At 34.7% G+C, this 18,675-nt stretch overlaps 1 protein-coding gene across 3 annotated transcripts in view; it reads right to left on the bottom strand.

Annotated features, from left to right (window-relative positions):
* The window catches only part of IFT88 (intraflagellar transport 88), a 135,651-nt gene that overhangs the window by 86,398 nt on the left and 30,578 nt on the right, over positions 1-18,675 (bottom strand). For all 3 annotated transcript variants that reach the window (XM_055317336.1, XM_055317335.1, XM_055317334.1), the window contains exons 8-13: positions 14,114-14,204; positions 12,206-12,310; positions 10,555-10,657; positions 9,386-9,500; positions 7,103-7,334; positions 5,484-5,554 (exon numbers count right to left, since the gene is read on the bottom strand). In XM_055317336.1, coding sequence (XP_055173311.1) covers positions 5,484-5,554; positions 7,103-7,334; positions 9,386-9,500; positions 10,555-10,657; positions 12,206-12,310; positions 14,114-14,204 — 717 coding nt within the window. The remainder of the gene's footprint in view (positions 1-5,483; positions 5,555-7,102; positions 7,335-9,385; positions 9,501-10,554; positions 10,658-12,205; positions 12,311-14,113; positions 14,205-18,675) is intronic.

The raw sequence follows: 18,675 nt of genomic DNA, 5'->3' as shown, positions 1-18,675 counted from the left end.
TTTTCTCCCATTTAGTACATTGTCTTTTCATTTTCTTGATAGTGTCCTTGACAGTGTCCTAAGAATGAAAGCTTTTAATTGTGATGCAGTCCAATTTATCTATTTCTTTTTCTTTTGGTGTCATATCTAAGAAGTAACTGCCTTACACAAAATCAATAATATTTACTGCTTTTTTTTTCTAAGAACTTTATAGTTCTAAGCTGTTACAATTAGGTCTATGATCCATTTTGAAGTAATCCATTTTATATGGTGTGAGACAGGCCCAACTTCATTCTTTTGCATGAGGATATCCAATTCAGTACCATTTGTTGAAAAGACTGTCTTTTCCCTATTAAATTGTTCTGGCACTTTCATTCATGTAATGTATAAATGTAATTTTCATTAATGTAATAAATGTAAAAGTTTATTTCTGGACTTTCAATTCCATTCCAGTAATTTCTATGTCTATATTCTACCAGCATAAAATACTACTACACTTCATTGGTGTACTTTTGTAGTGTGAGCCCTCCAGTTTTGGTTTTCTTTTTCAACATTGTTTTGGCTGTTTTGGATCTTTCAGATTTCCATATGAATTTTAGGATCAACTTGTCATTTTCTAAAAACCACTGCTGGGATTTTGATATGGATTATATTGCATATATAAAATAATTTGGGGAGCACTGCCAACTTAATATTAAGTGCCTATCCATAAAAATATGACATCTTCCCACTTAGCATATCCTTCAGTAGCATCTTACAGTTTTCAGAGTATAAGTTTTATATTTCATTTGTTGAACTTATTCCTAATTATTTTTATGTTACTGTAAACATAATTACAAATTTCACTTTGGATGGTACATTGGTAGCATATATTGATTTTTTTTTAATTTTATTTACTTATTCATGAAAGACTGAGAGAGAGAGAGAGAGAGGCAGAGACACAGGCAGAGGGAGAAGCAGGCTCCATGCAGGGAGCCTGACGTGGGACTCGATCCTGAGTCTCTAGGATCAGGCCCTGGGCTGAAGGCGGTGCTAAACCGCTGAGGCACCTGGGCTGCCCTATAGTATTGATTCTTATATGTTAATCTCTTCCTCTGCAAGCTTGCTGAAGTTGTTTATCAGCTGTGATTTTTTTTTAGTGGATTCTAGAATTTTATGTAGGATATTTCATACACAAGGTCATGTGATCTGTAAACAGAGGTAATTTGCTTCTTCACTTCCAATCTGGATGACTCTTACTTCCTTTTCTTGTCTTATTTTCACGGTTTAAACCTCGAGTGCAATGTTGAATTAATGAGAGTGAATATCCTTATGTTATTACTGCCCTAAGGGGAAAAGCATTTAGTCTTTCACCATTAAGTATGATATCAAACTGTGGGTTTTTCACAAATGTTCTTTATCAGATTGAGGAACTTCCTTCCTACTCCTAGCCTGTTGAGGTTTTACTATTTACCATAAAAGCATATTGTTTTTTGTCAAAAATCTTTTGCTTTATACTGAGATGATGATGTGGTTTTGTCCTGCACTCTACTAATATCCTACATTATACTCATTGATTTTTACACAGTAAACCAATTTGCATTCCTATGATAAATCCTATTTGCTTATGGTACACAATTCCTTTTATATTTTGTTTCTAGTTTTGGTTTACTAGTATTTTCTTAGGGTTTTGGCATCTATAGTCATAAGATATTAATCTATTGTTTCCTTTCCTTTTTTTTGTACTGTCTTTGTCTTGTTTTGGTATCAGGAATACTAGCCTCATAAAATGAACTATTTTCTGGAAGAAGTTGTATAGAATTGATGTTAATTCTTGTTTAAAACACCTGCTAGAATTCTCTAGTAAAACCATATGGGCCCAGAGACTTCTTTTCCAGGAATTTTAAAATTACAAATTAAATTTGATATTTACAGGAATATTCAAATAATCTATTTCACATCAGATGAGTTGTGCTCGTTTGTGTTTATCGAGAAAGTGGTCCATTTTGTCTAAGTTGTCAATTTCATGGGTGTAGGGTTGTTTGTAGTATCCTCTTATTATCCTTCTAACGTCTGCAGAGTCTGTAGTGATAGCTCCTGTTTGTTCCTGATATTAGCAATTTGTGTCTTCTTTGTCAGTTTTGCTATAAGCTTATCAATTTTATTCATCTATTCAAAGAATCAGCTCTGTTTCATTGATGTTAGTTTCTTTTCAATGTCAATTATTTCTGTTCTTTATTATTTCTTCCTTTGGATGATTTTGCTTTTCTTTTTCTAGTTTATTAATCTGGGAGCTTAGGTTATTGATTTAAGACTTTTCCACTATCATTCTAATTGCTTTCCCTTAGGTGTTGTTTTTCATTGCCTCTGTTCAAGATTTTATCTTTAATTTTCAGAAGTTTAATCATGATGTATCTTGACATGGATTTCCTTGGGTTTATTCTCCTTGATATTTATTCAGTTTCTTATATTGTATATTTGTTTCTCTTGCCAAATTTGAGGAGTTACCAGCATTATTTATTTAGTCCAATCTTTCTCTTCTCCAAGACACTGATGACATAAATTGTGGATCTTTCGTTATAGTCCCGATGTCACTTAGGCTCTGTTCATTTCTGTTTTTTAGTCTATTTTATTTCTGTTGTTCAGATTGGGTAATTTCCATTTTCCATCTTCCAGTACACTGAATCTTTTCATCTCCTCTTTATTCTCCTGTTGAGCCCATCCACTAAAGACTTTTATTTAATTATTATACTTTTCAGTCTCAAATTTCTATTAAGTTCTTCTTTATATTTGCTGAGACTCTTTTAATGAAGGTTTGTATTTTTAAATTTGCTTTAACCATGTTCATAATTGCTTGTTGAAGCATTTTTATCATGGCTGCTTTAAAATTTGTCAGATAATTCTGACATCTCTGTCATGTCAATGTTGGCAAAAATCCAGTGACTGGATGTTTCAATTAGTTTTAAATCATCCTGGTTCTTGGTATTCTTGATCAAAACAGGACATTTCTGCATTATAATACTGCATATTTGGGGCAGCCTGGTGGCTCAGCAGTTTAGCGCTGCCTTCAGTCCAGGGCGTGATCCTGGAGATCTGGGATCGAGTCCCACGTCAGGCTCCCTGCATGGAAACCTGCTTCTTCCCCTGCCTGTGTCTTCCTCTCTCTCTCTCTCTCTCTCTCTCTCTGTGTGTGTCTCTCATGAATAAATAAATAAAATCTTTTATATATATATATATATATATCATAAAATATGCAGTATTTTATATATATATATTTAAATCTTCTGTTTCAGCTGGCTTTTCTGACACTGCTCTGGTAAGGGGAAGGAGAGACATCACCTCACTTTGCCAGATAACAGATGTCTAGGTTCCCCACAGGACCTGCTTTGATATCCAAGGTGCGAAGAATTCCTTGTTTCTGCTGAGCGGGATGGGAGTTCTTACTTCTAACCATGGTTCCTACTGATACCACGGTGGGATGGCCTTGTTACCAGTGAATGATGATGAAAGTTCTAACTCTCCACTAGTTTCTCCAACACTAGGAGAAGAGGGGAGTGCCTCATTACTGCTGCATGGAGTGGAATTCCAGGCTCCCAATATGCTGTTTGTTGACACTGCAGAGTGGTGGGACTCATTAAGGGCCTGTGGAGATTAAAGTCCTGCCTCCCTATTTGACCTTTTGGGGTATGGGTATCTCTTTATAGCCTTATCAGGGTGTAAAGCTAGGCTCCTACTTGACTTTTGCTGGCATGCATGGGAGTGAGTGGTCTAAGTTTGTGTGTGTGTGGTATTTGTCTAAAATTTTTCAGTCTTGCTAGCCTACTCCCTTTCTTGTCCTTTGACTAGAGAAAGCAGGCTTTTCTTGGGGTTATGTTTTTTAAAATTTGACCACTGTCATTTTCTGATTGCCAGCTTCTTCAGCTCCAAGTTTGGGAAACATGAGTGGAACTCACTGGCATGTTGTTCCTCAGGTCCTGAGAGGTCCCTTGCTGATCTGCCCTCTTCTCTCCATCTTTCTTCTTGTATTTGTTTTATATATAATTTCCAGGGTTTCTATTTGTACTTAGTGGGAAGAACAGAGAAAACTATGTCTATTTCATCTTCCCAGAAGTTATTTTTAATATTAAACTAATTCCTAAAAATTAAAGGCCTTCTATACATACCATGGAATACATTCAGCCTAAAAAAGGGAAGGAAATCCTATTACATGCTATAACATGGATAAACCTTAGGGACATTATGATAAATGTAATAAGCCAGTCACAAATACTGTAATTCCATTTACATAAGGTAAATAAAGCCAAATCATAGTGACAGAAAGTAGAATGGTGATTGACAGGTGTTGGGGCAGGGTCAGAGAGTTGTTCAATGAGTAGAACTGCAGTTTGAGAAGATACAAAGAGTTCTGGGGTGAAACAGATGAAGGAGATTAAGAGTAAATTCAACTTGATGAGCAATGACTAATGTATAGGATTGTACACTTAAAACTAATATAAACTTAATTATACTGGAATAATAAATAAATAATTCACATATGACCAATACTTATACACACACACACATCCACATGAGTTCTGAAGACTGGTTATAAAACAATGTGAATGCACATAACACTACCAAAACCATGAAGTCTTGGGGAAAGCTCATCCCCTCCTCCTATACAGACCTACAGAAACATGGTAAGTTGCTACTGATTCAGGGGCTGGTGTTGGGGCCAAGGCGCCTTGGTGTATTGGGAGGGAGGGCGGATCAGTGCCTACCCTGTCCCCAGGTAACAGGTACACAGTCCTTAGGGAGCCACTGATGGTGGGGCCAAGGTTCCAGGTTTCCTGGGGACGCTGTGAATTTCTCCTGCAGGAGAAGCCATTTGAACTCTTTCAACTGTATCAGTAGCACAGTATTTTTGTAGGAAAAGTGGGAGACTTCTGAACAGTAATTCATTTAATTGCAACATTTTGAAATTAAAAAAATAAAACTCATTGCAAAAACAAAACCATGAAGTCTTATGCACCATAATTGAGATGGCAAATTTTATGTGGTGTGTATCCTACCATAATTAAAAAAATTAAGGGCCCTCTATCATGTGATATATTCCTAATATATACAGTAAATATTAGAACTTTGAAAACATACTTGCAGAGACTAGGTACCATATTGAAGGAAGAAGAAATGAGCACAACTTTGCCTTGGGAGATGAAATTTAATTGGGAGACTGGGAAAAAATACATAAAAATATAATTTTTCAAATAAAAGTAATATAAGCAATGTTCCAATATTGCACCAAATGCAGAGGGAAAGCAAATTACAAGAAAATAGAAGAGTAACTGAGTAATAATAACTGGGGTCAGACTAAGGATTATTATTCTGAAGAAGAAAAGAGAATCTAATAATGTAGAGAAATGGTGAAACAATAGCCTTACTGGAGAAATATACTGACTATAACAAGTTTTGAGAGAAATAATCAGAATGTACATTCAATTCTTTTATAAAAATTAAACCTATATTACTAAGGTGCAAAATATTACCTTTCACGTTCCATTTGCCTTAGATGATCATTTTTTATAGCTTCAATCAGTAAGTTAGTGTGTGGATCATCCTAGGAAATAAAATTGGAAAAAAATTATTAATTCAGAAGTAAATACCAAGAACTTAGATTTCTAATCAACCTTACCATTACATAAAATGGAGAGTAAATTAATCTTTCTAAACTATTTTCCCTTATATAAAGTAGAACTTTTTAATTTCTGATTACCAACTACATTCTCCTTAAACTAACAGATTCTGAGGAACTGATAAAAGGTCAGATTGGGGGATATCTGGGTGGCTCAGCAGTTGAGCATCTGCCTTCAGCTCGGGGCGTGATCCTGGGGTCCTGGGATCGAGTCCCACATCAGGCTCCCTGCATGGGGCCCTGCTTCCCCCCTCTGCCTCTCTCTCTGTGTCTCTCATGAATAAATAAAATAAAAATCTTTAAAAAAAAAAAAGGTAAGATTGGATAGAACAGGACTAAGCATACAGAAGCTGTGTGATAGTATAAACTGTAAACTCAAATAATGATCATCAAATTCCTTAGTAGTCAATATCTCTATTCAAAATACAGATGATTTTTTCACAATATATTGTTTTCTCTCAATATGAAAATACTATATAATAGTTAATAGCACTTACTATGTTCCAAGTACTGTTTTAAGCATTTCACTTCATTACTTCATTTAATTCTCACAACAATATAAGGTAGGTTATTATAATTAGTCCTATATTGTGTATAAAGAAACTAAGGCATAGGAAGAGTAAGTACTGAGTGATAGAGCCAACCACTATGCTGTAATAACCTTATAATCTATTAAAATCTATTAAGTTCAATCTATGAAACTGACATTATTACACCATTTTCATCTATAAATACAGGCAATTTCATATGGTTTGGCTTAATATAAAATAATAGAGCAGTATACCAATACTTTATATGTAAGAACCTGAAAAATATTTTAAAAGCATTCAGAAAAATTATCTCACTGCCTGGAAATTACTGTTTCTATTCTGGTATATTTCCTTCTAGTTTATGTTCATGTATGGATACATATATCTGTGTGTGTGTGTGTGTGTGTGTGTGTGTGTGTGTGTATCCTTTTTTTCACTTGGATTTTCACTTAACATTGTGTAATATTTCCTCCTCAGGTCTTTGAAAATGTAATTTTTGATTTATGTTCCACTCTATGCAAAAGATAGGGAATTCTTTTCATTTTTTATCTATTTAGTACACATAGTTTTAGTTTCCTCTGTTCAACAATGACTAAAAAAAAAAAAAACAGTAAAAAAAAAAAGGCTTTAGGGAAGGTTCCTTAGTCAAGACATTATTCTTAAAAAATGGCATGTAATCTTATATTCTGTAAGATTTTCTCTTTTTTTCTCTAAAATTGTAGTCAGTTTTAATCATAATCTCTAGTCCTATTTCATCGGGTCCCATTCTCAACCTAATTTAAATAATAAACAAAACTGATAAAAGCACACAAATTAATTTAAACATTTTAATATAGGGCTAGATGAAAACTAAAAAGCCATCCATTCCAATTTTTTCATCTCTAGAAACAGAAAAGCACGGGTAACTAACAGCTGGCTATTCAGCATTCTTCTTCATACTCACACTTGGTGAAATATACTTATCATCTTCATCAATTTCTAACGGAACAGCAATCAATTTTTGGAATGCCTTCTTCATTTTGTCTCGATCTCCAACAGCAAAGTAACTAAGAATTAGGTTGAAGCCTGCTTTCAGATTTGGTGCCATACTCATGATGTGCTCAAATGAATTAATGGCATCTGAATACTGACCAGTTTTTATAAATGTAACACCAATGTTCTGCATGATTTTAATCCTAAAGAAAAACAAACATAGATGAGCTTTAAAAGTCTCAATTCTTTAGTATGGTAATCAAAACATTCCACAGTTTTCTTCTTTTCTTTCCGACTTTTTGCTTTGTTTTGTTAAAGCTTTACTGAGGTTTAACTTTCACATCATAAAATTCACTTGTTTCAGTATACAATTCAGTGAGCACTGCGATATCTATACAACTGTGGAACTATAACCACATTCTTATTTTAAGTAGTCTCCATTATCCTAAAAAGAAAATCTGTGCCCATTAGCAGTCACTCCCCATTCTCATCTCCTGCACTAGGCAATCATTAACCTACTTCTATGTCTCTCCAGATTTGCTTTTTTAGACATTGCATATAAATGGAGCCATATAATATATAATATTTTATATCTAGCTTCTTTCAATTAACATAATCTTTTGAAGTTCCTCCACACTACAGCATATTTCAGTAGTCCATTCCTTTTATATTTCCAAGTAGTATTCCACAGTATGAATATATCATATTTTATTCATTGCCTACTTGACAGATTTGTGCTGTTATGAATACTGATATGAATATTCCCATACAATCCTTTCTAACAGTATGCTTGCATTCCTCTTGGGTATATACCTGGGAGTGGAACTGCTGACCCACTGGTAAATATGTGTTTAACTTCTTAAAAAACAGCCAACTTATTTTCTGAACTGGCTGTACCATTTTAGATTCCCAATGTATAAGGTTTCCAATTTCTCTATGTCCTCTTCAATGCTTGTTATAGTCAGTCTTCAGATTATATAGCCATTAATAATAGATGTGATCTCATCTTCTAACCATTCTTCAACCTAATACCTCTGTTTCAACTAAATGTGTTTATTCATAATTCTCTGATCAGAACATGAATACTGTTATTTCCTTGACTCTTCCCAATTTTCCCTTTGTCTGGAATATTACCCTTTCTGCCCTCGTCACTTAAGTAACCTATCACAAGTACACCTCTTTCATAAAGCCTTTCTTGACCATTCTTGTTCTTAATAATCAGTCTCTCGACTTAGTTGCTATAGTACCTCTTGATTATTGATAATTAAGCACCTGATATAACTCTAATATTATTATCTTTTTCTACAATGCTCAAAAGTCTTGGCCTCAATTGAGTTAAAAGTGCCTATGGGCATTGTGTCCTAGAAGCTAGATATTTCCGGATGATAACAGTATATTATTAAAAAATGATCACTTGGGGATCCCTGGGTGGCTCAGCAGTTTGGTGCCTGCCTTTGGCCCAGGGTGTGATCCTGGAGTCTCGGGATCGAGTCTCACATCAGGCTCCCTGCATGGAGCCTGCTTCTCCTTCTGCCTGTGTCTCTGCCTCTCTTTCTCTCTCTGTCTGTCATGAATAAATAAAATCTTTAAAAAAAAATTGATCACTAAAGATGGCATTCACAAGTAAGTTAACTTTCAAAAAGGAATTGTACTTAAGCCTAAGGAAAATTATGATTGGTAAATATCCTGGAAATCTTCTATATTCTCAAGGTCATTACCAGATCATAAGGTAATTTACTGTTTCTGCTCTTGAAATATTATAGGAATAGAAAATATTCCAGCTTCCTCCCCCTCCTCCTCCTTTCCCCTCTTCTAAAATTCAAATGCAATCTTCTTAATTATTTAATTCTCAATTTACAGCAAGAATATAAGGTAGTCTTAATTTCTGGCCTTTTAGGAATTAAGACATTCTAAAGTCTACTATGTTCTAAAGGACTGCTGTTTTGATTTTATGTTGGCAGTGACTTTTATTTGCTGCTAATGGCCTGCTAAGTTATCCCATATGTAGACCAATTAACTTTATTTCAATTGATTACATATTGTCTTTAATCTTTAACATGTTATTATACAAATGTGTGCAAGTAGTCAGTAAGGGAACAGACCAAAATACTACAGATACAAGATATACCCAACACCTCACATATGCAAACACCTCAAAACATTTCCCCATTATCAACAGGCCAGGAGAGTTATCTTGTTTCTGAAAACAGCATTTAAATTTCAGCAAGTTATCATTTTTTTTTTTTTTACTTACCTCATTTCTTTATGGACACTTGGAATTTGATCTAGTGCCATTCGGTAGAATTTAATAGCTTTGGAATAATTTCTTTGCTTTAAATAAATATTTCCCATATTCACTTTCAATCTTCCTAATAAAAAAATAATGAATACATAATTTCTATTTTCTTCACTTTTTCTGTATTTTAGATGACCTTAATTCATATTCTTTTGAAGCTTTTCTCAAGTTACAAAGCTTCAGACACTACCTTAAATTCTCACTTTAAAATACTTATACTATTTTCATGTATTTACACATTAATCTTCTATAAGGAAATAGAACTTAAGACAGATGGGGTCCTGAAAATATGCCTAGAAAACAAGTGATTTATGTTATAAAACCGGAATTGTGTTATTCTAAAAAAAGTCAGATTTTAGAGTTAGATTCAATAATGCCATACACATTTTAATACATTAAAGAAAATGATATTCTGATAAACTTTAATACTACTACCAAAAATTATACAATATAAACAATACATGTAAACTGTAGACTCTTGGGAATAAATTTATAAGGGAAAGGAGGTTTGGTTTTTTTTTTAAGATTTTATTTACTTGAGAGAGAAAGAGCACAAGTGAGAGGGAGCATGAGAAATGGGGAAGAAAAAAAAAAAGAAATGGGGAAGAACAGAGGAAGAGGGATGATAAGCAGATTCCCTACTGAGGAGAAGCTCAAACCCAAGACCAAGGGATCATGACCTGAGCCAAAGGCAGACGCTTAACCAACTGAGCCAGCCAGGCACCTCCTGGGAAAACATGTTTGTTTGATGGGCCTGCCGTGGCTCATTCTACTTGTGATGAAAGAATACATTTTTTGGCTAATGTTAGGCAATATACCTCACACCAACTGTCATTTGTATTTATGTGGATTTTCGTATAAACAGTACCTTTAAGCAGGATACTTCTATAGAAAAACAAATTTGTTTAGAGCATAGATTATTATAAGGAAACATAAAGTGGGGAAATGTAAATTAACACTACAAAAGAACTACCCTGGGGTGACTGGCTGGCTCAGTCAGAAGAGCATGGGATTCTTGATCTTGGGATCATAAGCTTGAGCCCCACCCTGGGTGCAGAAATTACTTAAATAAATAAACTTTAAAAAAAAGGAACTACATTTATTGGAAAAACTGACTATATACCTACCTGCATTGCTAAACATCTTATTTTTCACTATAACTTGAAATGTGCTTAGTGCTTCAGCATACATTTCATTAGCTGAATATTGACTAGCCAAGTTCAAAAGAACCTAAAAAATAAACAAGGCAAAAAGACATGTAATGACTATTTTAGGCCCCTTTTGCCTAAAATCTTTTCAAGATTAACATCCTATAACAAATTTAGATGCCTACATCAAGATACCCAACCAATTAGAAAGCAAAGCATGCAGAGAAGTATCTCACATTCAGAATGAACCAGAATATGGGGATCCCTGGGTGGCTCAGCAATTTAGTGCCTGCATTCAGCCCGGGGCATGATCCTGGAGTCTCGGGATTGAGTCCGACATCAGGCTCCCTGTATGGAGCCTGCTTCTCTCTCTGCCTGTGTCTCTGCCTCTCTCTCTATCTCTGTCTCTCATGAATAAATAAATAAAATTAAAAAAAAAAAAAAAGAAACGAACCAGTACATTAAGTATAGCTATCCTCTAAACTGTACCTTAATTTTCTAAGCATTCTTTCTAATTTAGTTAGTATTTGCCATCCATTAATCTCAGGAAGACCTAAAAGAATAAACTTGTATTATTAATGTTGCCAGTAATAAAAAGAGTGAGATAGTGGACCAAATTTTCTTTGTAAATAAAAATTAAGTATTATGTGGAAATATCTTTTTTTTTTTAATTTTTTTTTTAAATTTATTTACGATAGTCACACAGAGAGAGAGAGAGAGAGAGAGGCAGAGACACAGGCAGAGGGAGAAGCAGGCTCCATGCACCGGGAGCCTGACGTGGGATTCGATCCCGGGTCTCCAGGATCGCGCCCTGGGCCAAAGGCAGGCGCCAAACCGCTGCGCCACCCAGGGATCCCTATGTGGAAATATCTTAAGCCTTCATTTGTGTACTTCATTATATGCAAAACTGTAAAAAGTATTTCTTTGCATGTAAAATTATAATTTAAGTCACTAAGGTATAGAAATTTATCTTCCTACAAGTAAAATAAAGATCATTAGAAACTATTCCCTAATCTAAAGATTTCATGGTACTTAAAGATAATTAGTACCAAGAGTGAACATCTAAAACTTCCTATTCAAAGCTTCAAATGCTTTTTTTTTTCCATTTGTTTGGTAGATGAACACTTTTCCCACTAAAAATACACGCTTTTAACAGAGTGGTATAAACATCAAGAAAGTGTCTTTTCAGAGTTAAAAAAATTCTGTAAGAAATTAGCTTTTATTTTTTTCACTACCCTTGCAGAGCACTGTATTATTTACCTAGTTGTAAGTTCTTAAAAAACACAAACCAAAAGTCCACATTAGAATCTCATTAAAGTAACCACACTAAAAATAGAGCATAAATATTAGCAGTCTTCCAGAAATAGAGTCACCGGGTGGCGAGCTTGCGGGTTCTTGCTAAATTATTAAAAACTAATTAAATTAAAAAATAAAAATCTTTGCACAAAACAAAGAGTGCCTCATGAACTTCAAAATCTATTAATTACTATTAATCTGTTAATATTAATCTGAGTACCTAAGGTCCAGTAAGATTTAAAACAGAAAGAAAGAAAGAAAAAAGGAAAAAAACCTTTTGGAATCTACAAATCCTAGCCAAAATAATTTTACTCAACAGGTATTTCATACTTACTGAGTAAGTTAAATCCAAATTGATATTTTCTGGAGTTGTAACTTGTTCTCGTTGTCTCACCAAGATCCTCTCTTTTCTTCCTGCATCTTTTGCCTTTTCTAAGGCCTGAAATCAAGTTTATGCTTTGTAAATTCCTTTAATCATTCATTATAAGCATTTTATGTATTTGGGAGATACCTGCATGAAGCTTGGTTGGATGCATTACACTTTCTTAGATTCCCAGGATGCCCTGCTATACTCTTACAATAAACTCTTAAAAACAAAAGGACCCAGAATATTTATTTAAAGTAGAGCTAACTATTATAAAAATGTCATGCATTCTGTCCCCTGCTCCTCAGAAAGAAGAGCAAGTATAAGTGATAAGATGGAGAGTATATTAGCCCCAAGTCAAGTTTCCTTATTATCAGACCTTCCACCACTATTTAGATTTGACTCTCCCAACTTTTTTCCCCCATCCAGCCCTGAGCCTTTGGGTATTTTAATTCCAACTCATGACAGAAATTTAGATGTATCTGTTTGGTTTCTGGGATGTTCAAAACACAGAAAGTCAAAGGATAACTGCTATCCAATATTACAATAGATGCTTAGTTTGGGTCTTATAGATCCTACTCAGAATGCCAAGAACATTTTGTCGATTTCCACCAAGGGACTAACCATAGACAGATTTGACATGGGATTCTTTTTTTTTTTTTTTTAGTGCTAGATAAAAAACATATCAGTTCTATGAGCAATAAAAGTAGCTTTTATACTGAGCAATTCTTTCTGATGGCATTCATTAACATGATAACTAAGTCACAGAAATTACATTTATACGGATGACAAAGTAATGAGAACAAAGCAAATTAAGAGAAAATATTTAATTAAAAATAAAAAAGCATGAGGGATGCCTGGGTGGCTCAGTGGTTGAGTATCTGCCTTCTACTCAGGGCGTGATCTTGAAGTCCTGGGTTGTTTCTCTGTCTCATGAATAAATAAATAAAATCTTAAAAAAAAAAAAAAACAGAGTATGAAAAACTAGAGTTGGAGTCCCAAAAAGCAAACCATGATTTTGCAGTTTACTTAAGAAAAAATATTTTAGGGTAATGAGGCTTAAATCAGAAAACAACCATTAGTACTGCATGTGAATCATGGTAGCTATGCCTTTCAGCAGGCTCAGTCTAATTTGACAGTCTATCAGGCTGCAAAATTTAATCAACTGATCCACCACCATTTGTTTTCCTATTGAAATGACTGATGTCAAAAATTACAAAATCGGTCCACTATTTTGACATGACAGTTTTTATGAAATAGCTGCCTATGTTTTCAAAAAAAAAAACTACTTCAGTGAAAACTCTAAGGCCTATCAACAGCAAAAGAAACATGTTTATTCAGGTATCCCCCACTTTTTGAAAGTTCACATAACACTGCTTTTAACAAAAGACCTGTATTAGCACCTATTTTTGCTAACTGAAAGAAATCTGAAAAGAATTTTTGCTTTCATGAAAAAAATGCAAGAAGTGAAATAGTGTGCAGCATCTGTTTTGTAACAAACCCTTATAGAGGCAGTGCACACTCCCAGCAGTGAGAGTAGCCCTGCCACACATGGCATCTCACCATCAAGCCATGAGAGCTCTGAAGTGTCTGTGAGCATCTGTGCTTTATCTAGATTTATTCTGTGCATCCTTTGGCAAGATGTGCCGTAAGATATCAGAAAGGCCTAAGAGAGATTAGTTTTGGAGTCTAGAATGCTCAAAAATGTTTCAATATAAATTCACGATAATTGCTTGATGCCATTTCAGCTTATGAAAGTTTTGCTCTACTTCTGGATAGGAGAAAACCTGCACATGTGCTTATATTTGTGCATATATAAAAGCAGACACATACATATACACATACTTCATCTTGAATCCTTTAAGTTCATGAACTTACCAATTTTAAGTCTCCGCAACTGTTGGCAATACAGCTTTCTTCTACCAGTTCATTTACTTTTTTCTCTAATTGTCTAATCTTTTCTTCTGGACTATTAAAGAAAAAGTAGGTGTACTTTGACTCATTCAAGCACTAATAATACATACTAAAATTTAATTTATCTGTAACATTGCCCATCATGTGCTTTTGTAAGACTAGGTTACAAGTAAGACAAATGTATAAATGGCATTAAAGAGCAAATGCACTGTTTTTAATAATTATATAATTAATAATAACAGTAAAAACAACTTTTTTGGTTAATAAAAGTAAACATTCACTTAGCACAACTATAATTTAACAGAGCCAAATGCTTTACCCTAATTATGTCATTTAATCCTCCCAATAACATCTGATGTAAGTACTATCATTACTGTTATTTTACTGATAGGGAAACTGAGGTTTAGAAAGTTAAGTATTATGCCCAAGATCACGCAGCTAATTAAGTTACAGAGCCAGGATTTTACCTATGTAAGGTAATTCAAAGACCCATGCTATTACATTATCATCCCCAAAGAAAGCAGATTCTTTCTTCAGATCCTATGACAAATGAAAACTTTACTTTATGGTGAAGAAAACCAAAGCCCACATAAAAGAGTTGAAAAGTATCAGTTATTACCAGATGGGTACTCTAGAGAATATTTCCAACAATGTGAAGAAGTTAAAAAATCCTGATTCCATTAGTAGTAGACATAGTACTCCCAAATCAGTCACATTTCAAGAATAACATGTCATTTTGCTACCTTTTCTTCCAGCAAATTACCACAATACTCTGAATGTACATCAGTGAGTGCCTAAATAAAATTTTACTAGGAATATTTCAGAATACACACTAGTGTATTGTCTCTACAAATGGACTTTTAAAAATACAGGAATAAATTTAATAGTATAGTTTTGTCTATAGAGTATATTCTATGGTAGAATCTTACTACAAATTTAGTCAGGTGGGATACAAATTTTGTTAGTCTACTAAAAGCAAAATTTTAACTGAGCAATGAGCATAATAAACAACAGTTTTATAAAGGTTACAATAAAGTAGACTTCTATTTAATACTACAAAACACTAATAAATGTCTTCCAATATTGCTTATAGATTGTTATTAAATCTAAAATATAAATATAAAATTTTAAAGTTATAAATGTTATAAAGACAGTAAAAGTAATTACCCTGTCCCTAACGAGTACCAGGAAAATAAACTTTATATGCAGAAACTATTGGACACCTACCCATACAAGAACCTGCCACCATTCTTCCTCCTTGCATACAGGATCTGATCTAGTCAAGAGTTTTACTCTCTTGCCAAAGGTTTGGTTCATTCATGCACATATGATGCACTTCTGGCCAGTAAGAAATGAAGAAAGGTTTGCTTCGGGTAGAGGGTTCCTGGGAAGATTTTCTTTGCTTTTTAAAAGGATCCAAGACTGGGAACTTTCTGACTCTAGGCTTTATTAATTACATGGAGATTCTGAACTCTCCCGGTTCTTCTGTCATGATAGGATGGCAAGCTCTTAAGAAAGACCAAGGGAATCACAGAGAAGCTGAACTAGGGATGATGCTATTGAGCAGTTAAATTAACCATTTATTCCTAGAAGTGCCCTTCCTCCAGACCTCCTATTATATAAGATAATAAATATTCTTATTTTGTGTGTATGTTTTTCTGATGTCTTCTGTTGTTGGAAACTGAAGGGATTCCTAAATGAATTGGTATTTAAATAATGTAATACACTTTTATTAGCAAACATGCTGTCATTAACTAGGACACAAGGTAAACAGATTTTCTATAGAGATTCTTCATTAGTGAAAAAGAGAAATTATGTAACTCCTACAATAGCTCAAATACTGGGTTTAAGAACTACAATTTAAAAATTTCTATTATATAGAAGAAAAACAGTGGGCAGCCTGGGTGGCTTAGCAGTTTAGCGCCGCCTTCGGCCCAGGGCGTGATCCTGGAGACCCAGGATCGAGTTCTGCATCAGGTTCCCTTCATGGAGCCTGCTTCTCCCTCTGCCTCTCTCTCTCTCTCTCTCTTTCTGTGTCTCTGGTAAATAAATAAATAAATCTTAAAAAAAAAAATAAAGAAGAAGAAGAAAAACAGGGCAGTATTTAATAACATGAGCTCTAGAAACAGCCTTGGGTCAAATCTGTCCTGCCATTTATTAGTGCCACCAGGTGAAGATGTCTCTATGAACTAATGATAAAAACAGCTAAGTCTTCATTTAATATATAGCACCTCACAGCAGTACACAGTGAATACTCATTAAATGCTGGCTTATGTTACTAATTGTAAAATGTTTATGCCAATGGTATATAGATATGAGTAAATACATATCCCTGAATTTATGCCACCACTTTGGACTACTCTTTAGCCACTAGCACAAAACTAAATTAATTCTCTAAAAAATTAAAATTTTCAAATTGATATGATGAACTTCCTGTATGTTCTTTTTTTTCATTGAAATATTTTTTTCGGGATCCCTGGGTGGCGCAGCGGTTTGGCGCCTGCCTTTGGCCCAGGGCGCGATCCTGGAGACCCGGGATCGAATCCCACGTCGGGCTCCTGGTGCATGGAGCCTGCTTCTCCCTCTGCCTGTGTCTCTGCCTCTCTTTCTCTCTCTGTGTGTGACTATCATAAATAAATAAAAATTAAAAAAAAAGAAATATTTTTTTCTTTTTTTTCATTTTTAAAAAAATTTATTTATTCATGAGACAGAGAGAGAGAGAGAGCGCCAGAAACACAGGCAGAGGAAGAAGCAGGTCCTCACAGGGAACCCGATGTGGGACTCAATCCCAGGATCACTCCCTGAGCCAAAGACAGATGCTCAACCACTGAGCCACCCAGGCATCCCAAAACATTTTTTGAAATAAGCATATCCTATTACATTTTCAATTCCATTTGGCCTCCAAAAGAATATTGGTACCCGTAAAAATTAGACATACCTTCACATCAAGTAATATTACAATAAAACTGCATAGAACACACAAGCTGTTTTTCTTAGACTTGATTCTTTTGATTGTTCCAAGAAGCAGGGATAATGTTTTGTTTACTATTCTGCTGATGTGAACTTTTGTTTTTGAGGACACATGATAATTTTTTAAAGATTTTATTTACTTGACAGAGAGAACGAGCATATATAAGCAGGGAGATCAGGAGTGGGAGAAACAGGCTCCCTGCTGAGCTGGGAGCCCGACATGGGGCTTGATCCCAGGTCCCTGGGATCATGACAGGAGCCAAAGGCAGATGCTTAACTGACTGAGCCACCCAGGTGCCCCTTAATTAAGTCTTAAAAAAACTATTTCTTCTAATCACCCGTTGCTCATCACAACTGCATTTCTTAACCCCCATCATGTATTTCCCCCATTCCCCACCCATCTTCACTCTGGTAACCATCAATCTGTTAAGATTCTCTTTCCTAGTTTGTCTTTTTTTTTTTTTTTTCCTTTGCTCATTTGTTTTGTTTCTTAAATTCCACAGAGGAGTGATATCATCCGGTGTCTTTCTCCTATTTGGTATTACACTACCTCCACCCATGTCATTGCAAATGGCAAGATTTCATTCTTTTTATGGCTAAATAATATCCATATATATATATATATATATATATATATATATATATATATATATGCCACATCTTCTTTATCCATTCATTGATCTATGGACTGCTTTCATAATTTGGCTATGATAAATAATGCTACTATAAACACAGGGGTCTATGTATCCCTTTGAATTCGTGATTTTGTATTCCATGGGTAAATACCCAGTGGTGCTACTACTAGATTGTACAATAGTTCTATTTTTAACTTTTTGAGTAATCTCCATACTGTTTTCCACAGTGGCTGCAGTTTGAATTCTAACCAACAGTGCATGAGCGTTCCTCTTTCTCTGTGTCCTCGCCAACACCTGTTGAGTCTTGTGTTGATTTTAGTCATTCTGACAGGTGAGGAGGATAGCTCACTATAGTTCTGATTTGTATTTCATTGATGGTAAATGATGAGGAGTAATCTTTTCTGTGTCTATTGGTCATCTGGAGGTCTTCTGCCCATTTTTCAATTGAAGTTGGTTTTTGGGTGTTGAGCTTTTAAGTTCTTTATATATATTGGACATTAACCCATAATCAGGTCATTAGCAAACATCTCCCCTTCCGTATGTTGCCTTTTAGTTTTGTTGTTTGTTTCCTTCACTATGCAGAAGCTTTTTATCTTGATCTAGTCCCAATATTTTACGTTTGGTTTTATTTCTCTTGCCTCAGGAGACGTATCTAGAAAAATGTTGCTATGGCTAATGTCCAAGAAATCACTGCCTGTGTTCTCTTCTGGGGTTTTTATGGTTTTAGGTTCTTAATCCATTTTGAGTTCATTTTTGTATATGGTGCAAGAAAGTGCTCCAGTTTCATTCTTCTGCATGTTGTGTCCAGTTCTCTCAACATGATTTGTTTTTGCAATTGGATATCTGTCGTGTTGTCCCATTGGATATTCTTTCCTGTGTTGTCCAAGATTAACTCACCATATAGTTGTGGTTTACTTCTGG

This window comes from Nyctereutes procyonoides, unplaced genomic scaffold, assembly GCF_905146905.1.
Source record: "Nyctereutes procyonoides isolate TBG_1078 unplaced genomic scaffold, NYPRO_anot_genome, whole genome shotgun sequence".
NCBI classification, from domain to species: Eukaryota; Metazoa; Chordata; class Mammalia; order Carnivora; family Canidae; genus Nyctereutes; species Nyctereutes procyonoides.
Note: the sequence above shows the minus strand (reverse complement) of the source record. Positions and strands in the feature narration are given on the sequence as shown.